At 68.3% G+C, this 13,656-nt stretch overlaps 1 protein-coding gene and 1 long non-coding RNA gene across 2 annotated transcripts; one reads left to right on the top strand and one right to left on the bottom strand.

Annotated features, from left to right (window-relative positions):
• Positions 1 to 876: 876 nt before the first annotated feature.
• Positions 877 to 6,881, bottom strand: PPP1R1B (protein phosphatase 1 regulatory inhibitor subunit 1B). The gene is made up of 8 exons (XM_077788309.1): positions 6,624 to 6,881; positions 5,395 to 5,455; positions 4,591 to 4,613; positions 3,552 to 3,627; positions 3,344 to 3,451; positions 2,313 to 2,381; positions 1,342 to 1,488; positions 877 to 1,264 (listed from the first exon to the last, which is right to left on the bottom strand). Exons 1-8 carry the CDS (start codon positions 6,702 to 6,704, stop codon positions 1,176 to 1,178), a joined length of 654 nt encoding a protein of 217 aa, XP_077644435.1. The 5' UTR covers positions 6,705 to 6,881; the 3' UTR covers positions 877 to 1,175.
• Positions 6,882 to 8,545: 1,664 nt separating this feature from the next.
• On the top strand, positions 8,546 to 10,820 carry LOC110471936 (uncharacterized). The gene is made up of 3 exons (XR_002465667.3): positions 8,546 to 8,773; positions 9,818 to 9,919; positions 10,572 to 10,820. It is a non-coding gene; the product is annotated as an uncharacterized LOC110471936 (long non-coding RNA).
• Positions 10,821 to 13,656: the final 2,836 nt, after the last annotated feature.

The following is a 13,656-nucleotide window of genomic DNA, read 5'->3' as shown; positions in this document are numbered from 1 at the left end:
AGAGAGACCATTCATAGCGTGAGGAGGGGGTCAGTGGGGCTGGGAGAGACCCTGTGGGGCTGGGAGAGACCATTCATAGCGGGGGAGGGGGTCAGTGGGGCTGGGAGAGACCATTCATAGCGGGGGGGGGGGGGGTCAGTGGGGCTGGGAGAGACTCTGTCGGGCTGGGAGAGACCATTCATAGCGGGGGGGGGTGTCAGTGGGGCTGGGAGAGACTCTGTGGGGCTGGGAGAGACCATTCACGGCAAGAGGGGGGATCAGTGGGACTGGGAGAGACCATTCATAGCGGGGGGGGGGGGGGTCAGTGGGGCTGGGAGAGACTCTGTGGGGCTGGGAGAGACCATTCACGGCAAGAGGGGGGATCAGTGGGACTGGGAGAGACCATTCATAGCGGGGGTGTCAGTGGGGCTGGGACAGACCATTCATAGCGTGAGGAGGGGATCAGTGGGGCTGGGACAGACCACAGCGGGAGAGGGGGTCAGTGGGAGACACCATTTCTCATGCGGGGGCTCAATAAAGCTGGGAAGGACCATTCCAAAAGGGGGAATCAGTGGGGTGAGGGCAAGACCATTCCCCCTGTGGAGAGGGGAGGTGGGGGGGGGGGGTCTATGGGGTGAGCAAGGGAGAGACCATTCCCCCTCCTTGGGGGTGTTCCAGTGGGTCTGGGAGAGACCATTCTCCAGTGGAGGGGTGACCGTGGGGCTGGGAGACACCATTCCCCACACGGGGGGGAGTCAGTGGGGCGAGGTACAGACCATGGGGGGGTGTTCGTGGGGCGCCCCATGGCTCTGTCCCCCATCTCCAGGCCCCCCCACCCCCCAACAAGAACAGACCACCCCCCCCAGTGGGGCCGCAGCCCCCCAAAGACGCTCCAGCCTCTGTACAGCGTTTATTGCGGGCGGGGGGCTCTGCTCGCTTGGGGCCGGGGGGGGCCCAGACCCCTCCAGCACCCGTGGGTGCCTTCGCCAGCAGCTGGGGTGGGGGGCACGATGGCCGCGGGGAGGGGGCGGCCGTGGCCGGGGGTCCCGGCGCGGCCCGGCGCGGCCCAGCATGGCGCGGCACACGGCACATGGCGCACGGCACATGGCGCACGGCGGACGAAGCGCAGGCAGCGGGCGGGGGGCACAGGCGAAGCTGCGGGGTGGGCCGGGATGGGGGCCGGTGCCCGGTGCCAGCTAACTGGTGCCCAGCGGGAAGGTGGGCGAGTGGCGCTCGGTGCCGATGGGGCGCGAGGGCACCTCGGAGAAGCCGACGTGTCGCCGCTCTGCGGAGAGAAACGGGGTGGTCAGCACCGGGCACGGCGGGGATGGGGAAGGGGAGGTGGCAGCCCACCGCACGTACCCCCGGTGCCACCGTCCTGTTCCTGGCCCGGCTCCTCCTCGTCACCCTCCGCTCCCTCGGGGTCCTCGGGGATCTCGGACACTGTCAGCGACTTCAGGTCCTCCTCGCGCTCGTCGATGCCGCCGGCGAACGACACCTTCTGCCCGCCTGCGGCGACCAGCAGCACGGTGGCCCCGGGGACCCGCAGCGTGAGGTGACCCCGCTGGGACGCGGGGGGGACGCGGCCCCGAGCCCCGGTGCCCACCCGGCAGCGGGCGAGTGAGCAGCCACGTCCCCTCGCTGTCCTTGTGTCCCCATCTTCCTGCCCTCCACCATCCCTCCACCACCTCGTCCCCTCGCCGTCCCCATCCTCCTGCCATCCCTGTCCTGCTGTCCCCATCCTCCTGCCCCCCTCCATCCTCATCCCTCCATCACCCCGTCCCCTCGCTGTCCCTGTGTCCCCACCATCCCCATCCTCCTGCTGTCCCCATCCTCCTGCCCTCCACCATCCCTCCACCACCTCGTCCCCTCGCCGTCCCCATCCTCCTGCCCCCCTTCCCGCCGTGTCTGTCCTCCTGCCATCCCTCTGTCCCCCCCATCCCCATCCTCCTGCCATCCCTGTCCTGCTGTCCCCATCCTCCTGCTCCCTGCCACCCTCATCCCTCCACCACCTCGTCCCCTCGCTGTCCCCATCCTCCTGCCACCCCTCCCCGCCGTGTCTGTCCTCCTGCCATCCCTCTGTCCTCCCCATCCCCATCCATCCCTCTGTCCTCCCCATCCCCATCCATCCCTCTGTCCTCCCCATCCCCATCCATCCCTGTCCCTCCATCCCCATCCATCCCTCTGTCCCCCCCATCCCCATCCTTCTGCTGTCCCCATCCTCCTGCCATCCCTGCCCTGCTGTCCCCATCCTCCTGCCCCCCTCCATCCTCATCCCTCCATCACCCTGTCCCCTCGCTGTCCCTCTGTCCCCCCCATCCCCATCCCGTTACCTTTCCGCTTGTGCGCCTTGAGCCCGGCGGGGAAGTAGCTGCGCTCGGCTCTGCCCTGGCTCCCCGGGGCTGCCCGGGCGGGGGTCGATGAGGCCGGGGAACGGCGAGGCACGCCCGGCACCGGAGCACCGCCGGAGCCCGGCAGCGCCGCGTCAGACAGCGGCCGGGGGTCGGGCTGGCGTCACCCGGCCCCGCGGGGGACGGGGACACGGCCCGGCGGGGCAGCGTGGTGGCCTCGCAGCCCTGGCACACGCCTTGTCCTCGCCCGAGGGCTACAGGGGGTGGTGGTCCCCGTCCCCATCTCCCCGCGACCCCCAGGCTCCGGCAATCTTGTCCCCATACACCCGGAGCTTCTGGTCCCCGTGTCCCCGCATCCCCGGGGCTCTGCCACCTCTGTGTCTGTCACCCCGTGTCCCCACGCCTCGTGGGCCCCTGGGCTCTGGCAGCGCCACGTCCCCATCCCCCCAAAATTCCAGCAAATCACCGCACCCCCACATCCCTTGGGCTCCAGGATCTCCCTCCCCATGTCCCTGCGGCAGCCCCATCCCCGCATCCCCCGGGGCTCCGGCTGCCCCATCCCCGCATCCCCCGGGGCTCCGGCTGCCCCATCCCCTCATCCCCGGCTGCCCCATCCCCGCATCCCCCGGGGCTCCGGCTGCCCCATCCCCGCATCCCCGGGGCTCCGGCTGCCCCAGCCCCGCATCCCCGGGGCTCCGGCTGCCCCATCCCCGCATCCCCGGCTGTCCCATCCCCGCATCCCCGGCTGCCCCATCCCCGCATCCCCGGCTGCCCCATCCCCGCATCCCCGGGGCACCGGCTGCCCCATCCCCGCATCCCCCGGGGCTCCGGCTGCCCCATCCCCGCATCCCCCGGGGCTCCGGCTGCCCCATCCCCGCATCCCCGGGGCACCGGCTGCCCCATCCCCGCATCCCCCGGGGCTCTGGCTGCCCCATCCCCGCATCCCCGGCTGCCCCATCCCCGCATCTCCGGGGCTCCGGCTGCCCCATCCCCGCGTCCTCCGCTCCCCTCACCGGACTCGAGGGCACTGTCGGGGTCGCAGCTGTCATCGGGCTCCCCGTCGGAGCTGTCCCCTCCGCCCATGCCGCTCTCCAGGTGGGACTGCACGATGCGCTGCACCGCTGCGGGGACGCCGGTGTCACCGGTGTCACCGGGAGCACCGGGGTGTCCCCCCCGGCCCCCGCGCTGCCCCCGTGCCGCCGGTGCCCCCGCGGGCGGTACCTTTGAGCGAGGGCGGGGTGTAGGCACACGGGTTGGTCCTCTTTGGTTTGAGCAGGCAGCCCTCGCCCGATGAGCGCTGCGGGGGGAGCGACATCGGGATAAGGGTGGGGGGTCCCTGGTGTCCCCACGGGGGTCACCGAGGCCCCGGGAAAGCCGGGAACCCCCCGGCGAGGTGGGGGGGCTGCGATGGGGGTCTCGCAGTGGAGATGACACCCAGCCCTCCCCAGCAAGGAGGTCCCTGCTAAGGAGATGTGGCGCTGGGGACACCACGATGGGACCCTGTGTTGGGGACACTGAGGTGGGGACCTTGAAATGGGGATGGGGTATTGGGGACACCATCCTGAGGACGCTTCTGTGGGGACCTTGCCATGGGGACCCTGTGTTGTGGACTGCCATGATGGGGACACTGCCTTGGGGACATTGCTCTGGGGTCCCCATGATGGGGACACTGCCTTGAGGACGTGGCACTGGGGGTCCCCATGATGGGGACACTGCCATGAGGACGTGGCATTGGGGGTCCCCACGATGGGACACTGCCTTGGGGACATGGCACGGGGTCCCCACGATGGGGACACTGCCATGAGGACGTGGCATTGGGGGTCCCCACGATGGGACACTGCCTTGGGGACATGGCACGGGGTCCCCACGATGGGACACTGCCTTGGGGACATTGCTCTGGGGTCCCCATGATGGGGACACTGCCTTGGGGACATGTTTTTGCGCTGCCCCTGCTGGTGACCCTGTTACGGAGACCTTGTTTTTGGGACCAAAAACCACAACGGGGACCCCTCCACGGGGATGTGGCACTGGGGACACAGAACTGGGGACACCGGGGGGGTGACACCCCGCGCCGGTCACGCGCTGCTTTGCACCGCGGCCAAACCCCACAGCCTGGCTGGGCTCCATGTCCCCGGCGCCGTGTGCCCGTGCCGGGAAGGAACCGATAAGCTCCGGACGCCGGGGCCGGGCCCCGATAACCCCCCCGGGGGACACGGGACGGGGGAGCGGGGCTGTGTCGGGGGTCCCGGCGCCCACTCACCTGGTAGGGCAGGTTCTCGTCCTCTGTGTCAGCGGCGCCGGGGAGAGAAGAGTGAGCGGGACACGGGCACCCAGCGGGGTCGGGCAGGGTCCTGCCCCACTCCCGGACCCCCTCCAGGGGTTACTCTGCCCGCCGGGGACCCGCGTCCCCTCCGTGCCACCCCCTTCCTTATGTGACACTCCGTCCCCTCCCTGCCACCCTCACTCTTGCCAGACATCCCATTCCACAGGTGACACAACATCCCGACCCCGCCACGTCCCCTCCCGGCCACCGTGTCCCACCCCAGACACCATGTCCCCTCCCAGACACCGTGTCCCATCCCTGCCACCGTGTCCCATCCCTGCCTCCGTGTCCCACCCCAGACACCGTGTCCCACCCCAGACACCATGCAGGACAGACACCGTGTACCACCCCAGACACCGTGTCCCATCCCTGCCACCATGTCCCATCCCCGCCACCATGTCCCATCCCTGCCTCCGTGTCCCCTCCCTGCCACCATGTCCCATCCCTGCCACCGTGTCCCACCCCAGACACCGTGTCCCCTCCCAGACACCGTGTCCCATCCCTGCCACCGTGTCCCACCCCAGACACCGTGTCCCCTTCCAGACACCGTGTCCCACCCCAGACACCGTGTCCCCTCCCTGCCACCATGTCCCATCCCTGCCTCCGTGTCCCCTCCCTGCCTCCGTGTCCCCTCCCCGCCACCGTGTCCCAGCCCAGACACCGTGTCCCCTCCCAGACACCGTGTCCCATCCCCGCCACCGCCTCCCGTCCCTGGAGCAGACGTGCCCCGGCCCCGCTCACCTGGCGAGGAGTGTTCGGAGAGCTGGAAGAGCATGGCCGGCGTGGGCCTCCGCCGGCGGATCTGGGGCACAGCGGGGTGTCACCGGCTGGGTGGGGACGCCCCGGGTCCCCTGTCCCCTGCCCTGCGCCCCAGGGACACGTGTCTGCACGTGTGTGAGCGTGTGTGCGCCTGTGGGTGCAGGGCCACAAACCCACCCGGCACGGGGTCCCCGGGGTGTCCCCGGTGCATCCCAGCCCCACACCAGCTCCTCCCGGAGGGACTTTGGGTCCGGCGTGTGCTGGGGACTTCCCCTCGGATCAGGGACAACCGGCGGGGGTGGCTGTACCGACTCCGAGGGCATCCTGTCCCCTTCATCCCATCCCTGTCCTCATGCTGTGCCGTCTGTCTCTTCCCTTCCCTGCTCTCCTGTCCCTGTCCCTGTCCCCCTGTCACAACTCTCCCTGTGCGGGTCCGCAGCTTCCACGGGGACCTCGGAGCTCTCTCGTCCTGTCCCCATCTCTCCCTCAGCCTTTCTGTGTCCCCCACGCAGTCCCGTCCGGTCTGTCCCTCCCGTCCCATGCCCTGCCCACTGCGACCCCCCTTATCCTGCTCTGCCGGTCCCATCGTCTTCCTCCTGTCCCCTCTGTCCCTTCCGATCTCCCCCTGGATCCATCCCCTCCCTCCCTCCCTCTGTCCCCTCCCACCGCCTCCTTGTCCCATCCCATTTGTCCCAACGCATTCCCCCACGTCCCCTCTGTCCCTTACATTCCCTGCCTCGTCCCCTGTGTCCCCTCCGATCCATCTTGTCCCATCCCCTGCCTCGTCCCCTCTGTCCCCTCCGATCCCCCGTGTCCCATTCCCTGCCTTGTCCCCTCCGATCCCCCGTGTCCCATCCCCTGCCTCGTTCCCTGTGTCCCCTCCGATCCCCCGTGTCCCATCCCCTGCCTCGTCCCCTCCGATCCCCCTTGTCCTGCTCTCCCGGTCCCATCCCGTCCCTCCCGTCCCCTTCAATCCCCCTTGTCCCATCCCCTCCCTCCTGTCCCACTCCGTCCCCATCCCGTCCCCGCTGTCCCCGTCCTCCCTCCAGCACCCTCGGGCTCTCCGGTGTCCCCCTCCCGTCCCACGCGGCCGTTCCGGGGGTCCCTCCTTGCCCCGGGGTCACCGGCAGCGCTTTGCCCGGCAGGGAGGAGGGACCCCCGGGCTGGCCCCGCTCCCCGCTCCCCTCTCCCCGTCCCCGCTCCCCTCTCACCATCTCCACGGCGCGGGGGTCCAGGTTGCTGGGGGGGGCCGGCACCGAGAACTGGATCTTCTTGCGCTCCTTGGGGTCCATGGCCTTGGCCGGGAGTCACCGGAGCCGGGGGAGGGGGGGGGGGGTCTCTGCCACCGGTACCGAGCGGAGTTCGGTGGCACCCGGGGCTCGGTACGACGAGGAATGAGAGTGGCGGGAGGTGGGGAAGGCAGAGCCGGTGAGGAGGAGGAGGAGGAGGAGGAAGGAGAGGGAGGGAGGACACGTCTTCCTACCAGGAGCTGAATTATTCATTCCCCCCCTCCCCGGGCAGGGGGGCCGAGGCCGCGGTAATGAGTCCTTGGGGAGCCCCCCAGGGGGTTCAGCCAACCTGTGGGGGGTCCTTAACCCCTTCCCTGCCGCGGGGGACCCCACCTGCCGTGGCCGGTTGCGTTGGGACAGGGACGGGTGGCTCCATAGGTGTCCCTGTTCCTTATGCCTGAGTGTCCCCAGAGGTGGGGGGCAGGGGACAGAGGGGACAGCGGCTGCCATCCCTTTGTGGGCAGCGGCAAAATTCCCCCCACCGGCTGCTCTGTGCCGCACGGGACGGGGCCACCGCTCTGGAGGGAGTGGGGAGAGAGGGGGGACTCCCAAAACATCCCATCCCCCATGTGCCCCCCACCCCAAGCTGCAGCCCCCCGGGATGTCGAGGCTGCGGGAGCTGCGTCTTCACCCAGGGCTGTGCCCACCTGGCCGGGTTTTTCCCCATCTTTTGGAGATTTTCCCCATCTTTTGGAGATTTTCCCCATAGAAAATCCCGCGGGACATAAAATGTTCCCCCTGGGGAAGGAAGAGGTGGGGGGGGTTCATCCTGCACATTCCAGGCAGGGAACGAGGGACATCGAGGCACCTCTCCTGGCCTCACCCAAGGGACACAACCAGGGGGTCCCCACGCAGGGGGACAGCGGCGTGGGCAGCAGCCGGAGCGGTGGCTCGTCCCCTCCTGGGATGTCCCCGGGGCGGTGTCGATGGGAGCGGCCTCTGAGCAGGAACGAGGAAGGGGGAGCTGGGAACTGGCTCCGTCCCCCGGATCTCCCGGTGCTCCAACGGCTGCGGGTGGCCGTGGGCCAGCAGCCACCGCTCCAGCAAAATATTTACCCGAGTGGCACCGAGCCATGGACCAGCCTCCCGCCCGCCCGGCACCACGCGGCAAAGCTCGGCAAAACACGGCACGGCCCGGCTCTGGGTGGCAAATCCTGGCTCTGGGTGACAAATCCTGGCTCTGGGTGGCAAATCCTGGCTCTGGGTGGCAAATCTCGGCTCTGGGTGGCGAAGGCCAACTCTAGGTGACAAAGTCCAGCTCTGGGCAAGAAATCTTGGATCGGCGTGACGAATCTTGGCTCTGTGTGACAAAGCCGGGCTCTGGGTGACAAAACGTGTCTCCGGGTGACAAACTTGTGGCTGTGGCACAGCGCAGTGACCAGTCGGGTGGGGACAAATCTGGGACAGGCGTCAGCAGAGCCCAGTGTTCCTCATGGAGAGCAAAATCTGGGGACAAGGTGAGGGGTCCCTCGGTCACCCTTGTCCCCTGGCTGGCCCTGTGCCGGGTGTCCCCCGTGCCAGGCTCCGAGCACCGTCCCCATCCCAGGACCCGGAGTCGTTATGGCAACAGGTTCCCGGGCTCCATCCCGCTGCTGTTCCCGCTTCTCCCACCCACGAAGACGCCGTGTGAGGGGGTGGCCGGGCCCCCTCCCCTCCCTGCGCTGCGGCAGCGCCGGCACCCGCAGCCCCCCGGGATCGGCAGGCGCCGCCCGCGCCCGCGCCCACGCAGCGTCACCCGCGGGTGGCACCTGCAGCGTGGCACGGGGGATTGGGGGGGGGTCCGCAACACGGGGGCACCTTCCAGGCACACGTGTGGCACACATGGCCCCGCTCGTCGCCGGGACAGCACCCGTGCCGTGCCCGTCCCCGTGCCCGTGCCGTGCCCGTCCCCGTGCCCGTGCCGCGGTGCCGCGGGGGCTGCAGCTCCGCGCAGCAGCGAATCCTCCCGCAGAGAAGAGAGAGTAAAAATAGCAGCGGGTTGAGGGAAGAAGAGCTCGCCCCCCGCCAGCGGGCAGCGGCGAGGAGCCTGAGCGCACCGCGGAGCCCGCGGCGCGGCATCACGGGGGCAGAGGGTGCGGGGATGGAGCGCGGTGGGCACAAGATGGGACGGGGCGTCGTGGTGCGGGGGGCACGCCAGGGACGGAGCGTGGTGGGGACAGGGTGGCACGGGGACAGGGTGTGCTGGGGGTGGGACACCGCGGGGACAGGGTGTGCTGGGGTGGAGCATCGTGCCCAGCGGGGTCTCATGGGGACGAAGAGCTCCAGGGATGGGCCATCGTGGGGACAGGGATTGCTGGGGGTGGAGCGTGGTGGGGACAGGGTCTCATGGGGGCAAAGAGCCCCAGGGGTGGAGCGTGGTGGGGACAGGGTCCCAGGAGGATGAAGTGTCCCAGGGGTGGATCATGGTGGGGACAGGGTCCCAGGAGGATGAAGTGTTCCAGAGGTGGAGCGTGGTGGGGACAGGGTCCCAGGAGGATGAAGTGCCCCAGGGATGGATCATGGTGGGGACAGGGTCCCACGAGGATGAAGTGTCCCAGGGGTGGATCATGGTGGGGACAGTGTGTGGTGGGTGTGGAGCATGGTGGGGACAGGGTCTCATGGGGACAAAGTGCCCCGAGGATGGGGCCATCGTGGGGACAGACAGGGTGTGCTGGGGGTGGAGCATGGTGTGGACAGGGTCCCACGAGGATGAATTGTCCCAGGGGTGGAGCGTGGTGGGGACAGGATGTGTGGGGGGTGGAGCGTGGTGGGGACAGGGTCCCACGGGGTTGAAATGTCCTAGAGGTGGAGCGTGGTGGGGACAGGGTCCCAGGAGGATGAAGTACCCCAGGGATGGAGCGTGGTGGGGACAGGGTGTGCTGGGTGTGGATCATGGTGGGGACAGGGTCCCAGGAGGATGAAGTGCCCCAGAGGTGGAGCGTGGTGGGGACAGGGTCCCACGGGGTTGAAATGTCCCAGAGGTGGAGCGTGGTGGGGACAGGGTCCCAGGAGGACGAAGTGTCCCAGGGATGGATCATGGTGGGGACAGTGTCCCACGAGGATGAAGTGCCCCAGGGGTGGAGCGTGGTGGGGACAGGATGTGCCAGGGACAGTGTCGTGGTGACGGGGTACACCAGGGACAAGGTGCCACGGGGACAGGACCCTCCTGGGACAGGACACCGCAGGGACAGGGCCTTGCAGGGACAAACACACCGTGGGGACGATCGCACGGCCCAAGGGTGAGTGCCGGGGGGACGTGGCCACAGGATGGGTGAGGGGCGTGCTGGAGGTGCCGGGACCCCCGCGCCGTGCCCTTCACCCCGCTATCCCCCTCCGGGCCCCCCGTTCTGCCCTGCGGGGATGTCCCTCACCCCGCTCCCGGGTGTCCCCTCCCAGCTGAGCCCCCCGAGCCGCCCCTCGCACCCCAAAACCACCCCGTGGGTGCAGCAGCCCCCCCCCCCCCGGAGCTGCAGCGGGGGCCGGTGCTCCCCTGGGTGCAGAGGAGATGCCGGGAGTGGGAACGCGCGTGGGAGCAGAGCACGCGTGGGAGCCCGAGGGGGCGGTGGGAGGGAGCAGGGGGCTTAACCCCTTCACTGCTGGGGGGCTGCAGAGGGGAAGGGGGCCTGGGAGGGACCTTCCCAAAATGGGGCTTTAAAGGGGGGGGCTGGGGAAAAGGCACCCGCTGCCCTACTCAGGGACACTGGGCAGCACTGGGGGGTGCGGTGGGGAAACTGAGGCAGGACTGGGGGGGCTGCACCCCTATAACCATCGGGGGGCTCCAATCCCGTGCCTTTAGCATGATGTGGGGTGGTCTGCCACCCCCTATCCCAAAAAGCGCGGGGGCTCCCGCGGCGGCAGGAGGAGGGACCGTGTCCCTGGATGTCCCCACAGCTGGCAGGACAGGGGTGGCCGCGTCCCCAGCACGACGAGGAGGAGGAGGAGGAGGAGGAGGAAGAAGAGGAGGAGGAGTGGCACCCCTGAACCCCCAACGGGGCGGGCAGGGGGGCTGCATCCCCCCCAGCCCCTCCGGGCCTCGGCAGCGCCGTGTGCCGCGGTGGCAGATGTCACTGCCGAGGCTGGCGTGGCCAGGCTGGCACGGCCACCCGCGGCTGGCACGGCCGCGTGGGCCGGGCAGCGACTCGGGGGCTTTGGCACAGGGCGGCCGGAGCGGAGCCAGGGGACCATGCCCAGCCTTGCACCCACACCACGCGTGGAATTTGGGGGGTCCTGGGGGGTCCTGGGGGGTGGGCACCCACCCAAGCAGCGGCTGTGCTGGTTTGGGGGGGTTCATGCACACGCAGCCCGGTGCCAGGGTGTGCCCGGAGCAGGAGGGGCTGAACGGGAAAAACCTTGAGGGGGAAATCCTGGGAGGATAAAAAGGGGGAATGTGGGGGGCGGAAAAATCTGGGGGTGTTCCAGGAGGTGAGACTCGGGGGGGGGGGGGGTCATGGCGTGCCTCAGTTTACCCACCTGTAGCACTTACCCCGCTACAACCTGAAGCCTCACCCACCCCTTTTCCCTGCGGAAGGTGGGACCCCAAAAAATCCTAAAACTCATCCCGGTGCCCCCACGGAGCCCTGGCAGGGTGGGCTGAAGGGGGGCTCCCCCCCAGCCCATCGCTGACCCCCCCCGGGCTGGGCTGGGGTGGGGGTCCCGGCCGCCAGCGCGGAGCAGTTCGCTGCCTCCATTCCCAGAAGAAAGGCTAAAGTTAAAACATCTGTTAATTTATAAACCAATTTAACCATGACTGGTTAATAAATAGCTGCCAGCTGGCACCCCCCACCCCACCCCGCGCCGGCCAGGGGGGGCCGGGGGGCACAGCCGGGCTGGCCGCGCTCCCGCAGCCCCCCGGGCACCGTCCCCTGTCCCCGCGGGGCGTGGGGGGTCCCGGGGGGCGTGGGGGGGTCCCGGGGGGTATGGAGGGGTCCCGGGGGGTGTGGGGGGTCCCGGGGGGCGTGCGGGGGTCCCGGGGGGCGTGGGGGGGTCCCGGGGGGTATGGAGGGGTCCCGGGGGGCGTGCGGGGGTCCCGGGGGGTATGGAGGGGTCCCGGGGGGCGTGGGGGGGTCCCGGGGGGTATGGGGGGGTCCCGGGGGGCGTGGGGGGGTCCCGGGGGGTATGGAGGGGTCCCCGCGGGGCGTGGGGAGGGGACACGGCCAGGAGGGTCCCCACGGGGCGCGGGGGGGGGCGGTGCCCACGGGGGGCTCCAGTCACGCGGGGGGAGGGGGTCCCGCTGCCAGGGGGGGTTCGGGGAGGGGGGAGGGGACAGGAGGGAGGAGCCTGGAGGGGGCGTGCATGTGTGTGCGTGTGTGTTCATGTGTGTGCATGTGTGTGCATGTGTGTGCGTGTGTGTGCGTGTGTGTGCGTGTGTGTTCATGTGTGTTCATGTGTGTGCGTGTGTGTGCGTGTGTGTGCGTGTGTGTGTTCATGTGTGTGCTCATGTGTGTTCATGTGTGTGTGCATGTGTGTGCATGTGTTCATGCGTGTTCATGTGTGTGCGTGTGCATGCGTGCGTGCGCACGTGTGTGTGCACGTGCGTGTCTGTGTACATGTGCGTGGGTGTGCATGTGTGTGTGCATGTGTGTGTTTATGTGTGTGTGTGTGTATGTGTGTGCACGTGCGTGTGTGTGCCAGGGCTGTGCACATCCACACACATGTGCCAGCGTGTTCATGCGTGTGCATCCATGCATGTGCAGGACTGTGTACATCTGTACATGTGTGCCAGGCGTTTTCATACGTGTGCACCCATGTGTGCATCCACGTGTGTCCCAGGGCTGTGCTCATCCATACCTGTGTGCCAGGCGTGTTCATGCATGTGCATCCACATGTGTGTTCATGCGTGTGTCAGGTCTGTGCATATCCACATGTCTGTGCCAGGCGTGTTCATGCGTGTGCATCCATGTGTGTACCAGGACTGTGTACATCTGTACATGTGTGCCAGGCATTTTCATGTGTGTGCACCCACGTCTGTGCTCATGCGTGTGCCAGGGCTGTGTACATCCACACACGTGTGCCAGGCGTGTTCATGCGTGTGCATCCATGTGTGTGCATCCACATGTGTGCCAGGGCTGTGCACATCCGCACGCATGTGCCAGCCGTGTTCACGCATGTGCTCACGTGTGTGCCAGGGCTGTGCACATCCACACACGTGTGTGCCAGGCGTGTTCACGCACGTGCTCATTCATATGCCAGGGCCGTGCACATCCACACACGTGTGTGCCAGGCGTGTTCATGCATGTGCTCATGCACGTGCCAGGACCGTGTGCTCACGCATGTGCCAGGGCTGTGCACATCCACACACATGTGCCAGGCGTGTTCACGTGTGTGCTCACGCGTGTGCCAGGGCGGGACAGGGCCCGGTGCCGGCGGCGGCGCCCGACACGTGTCGCGGTCGCGGTGTAATTTGTCCCGTGACGCCGGGCAGCTCGAGGTTTGTATTTAATTACAGCGATGGCGCCAACCCCAGCTCACCCTTCTCCATCAATAATGCATGCGTTTGTGTTTATCGCTGCTTAATTAATCTGCGCTTACGACAATTAAAGGCTCCCAAAATCCCCCACGGTGGCAGCGGGGAGCGGCTGCGCCGGGCTGGCGCGGTGGCGGTGCCAGCCTGGCCGTGGTGCCAAGGAGGTCACCGTGGTGGTGTGGTCACCATGATGGCGTGGTCACCCTGAAGTGTGGTCACCCTGGCAGCATGGTCACACTGACGGCATGGTCACCCTGACGGGGTGGTCACCCTGACGGGGTGGTCACCCTGACAGCATTGTCACCCTAGCAGTCACCCTGAAGTGTGGTCACCCTGATGGCGTGGTCAACCCAGCAGCATGGTCACCCTGAAGTGTGGTCACCCTGACAGCATGGTCACCCTGGCAGTCACCCTGAAGTGTGGTCACCATGCTAATGTTGTCACCCTGGCAGCGTGGTCACCCTGAAGTGTGGTCACCCTGATGGCGTGGTCAACCCGGCAATGTGGTCACCC

This window comes from Lonchura striata, chromosome 25 (genome assembly GCF_046129695.1).
Source record: "Lonchura striata isolate bLonStr1 chromosome 25, bLonStr1.mat, whole genome shotgun sequence".
NCBI classification, from domain to species: domain Eukaryota; kingdom Metazoa; phylum Chordata; class Aves; order Passeriformes; family Estrildidae; genus Lonchura; species Lonchura striata.
Note: the sequence above shows the minus strand (reverse complement) of the source record. Positions and strands in the feature narration are given on the sequence as shown.

Bases quoted from the DNA above. Each gene is read 5' to 3' on its own strand.
- PPP1R1B (XM_077788309.1), bottom strand. From the start codon at position 6,704: ATGGACCCCAAGGAGCGCAAGAAGATCCAGTTCTCGGTGCCGGCCCCC. The intron at 3,452-3,551 runs GTACCGCCCGCG...GCGTCCCCGCAG, and splicing joins CACCCCGCCCTCGCTCAAAG to CGGTGCAGCGCATCGTGCAG. The intron at 2,382-3,343 runs GTGAGGGGAGCG...CCGCCCGGGCAG, and splicing joins CGACAGTGCCCTCGAGTCCG to CCCCGGGGAGCCAGGGCAGA.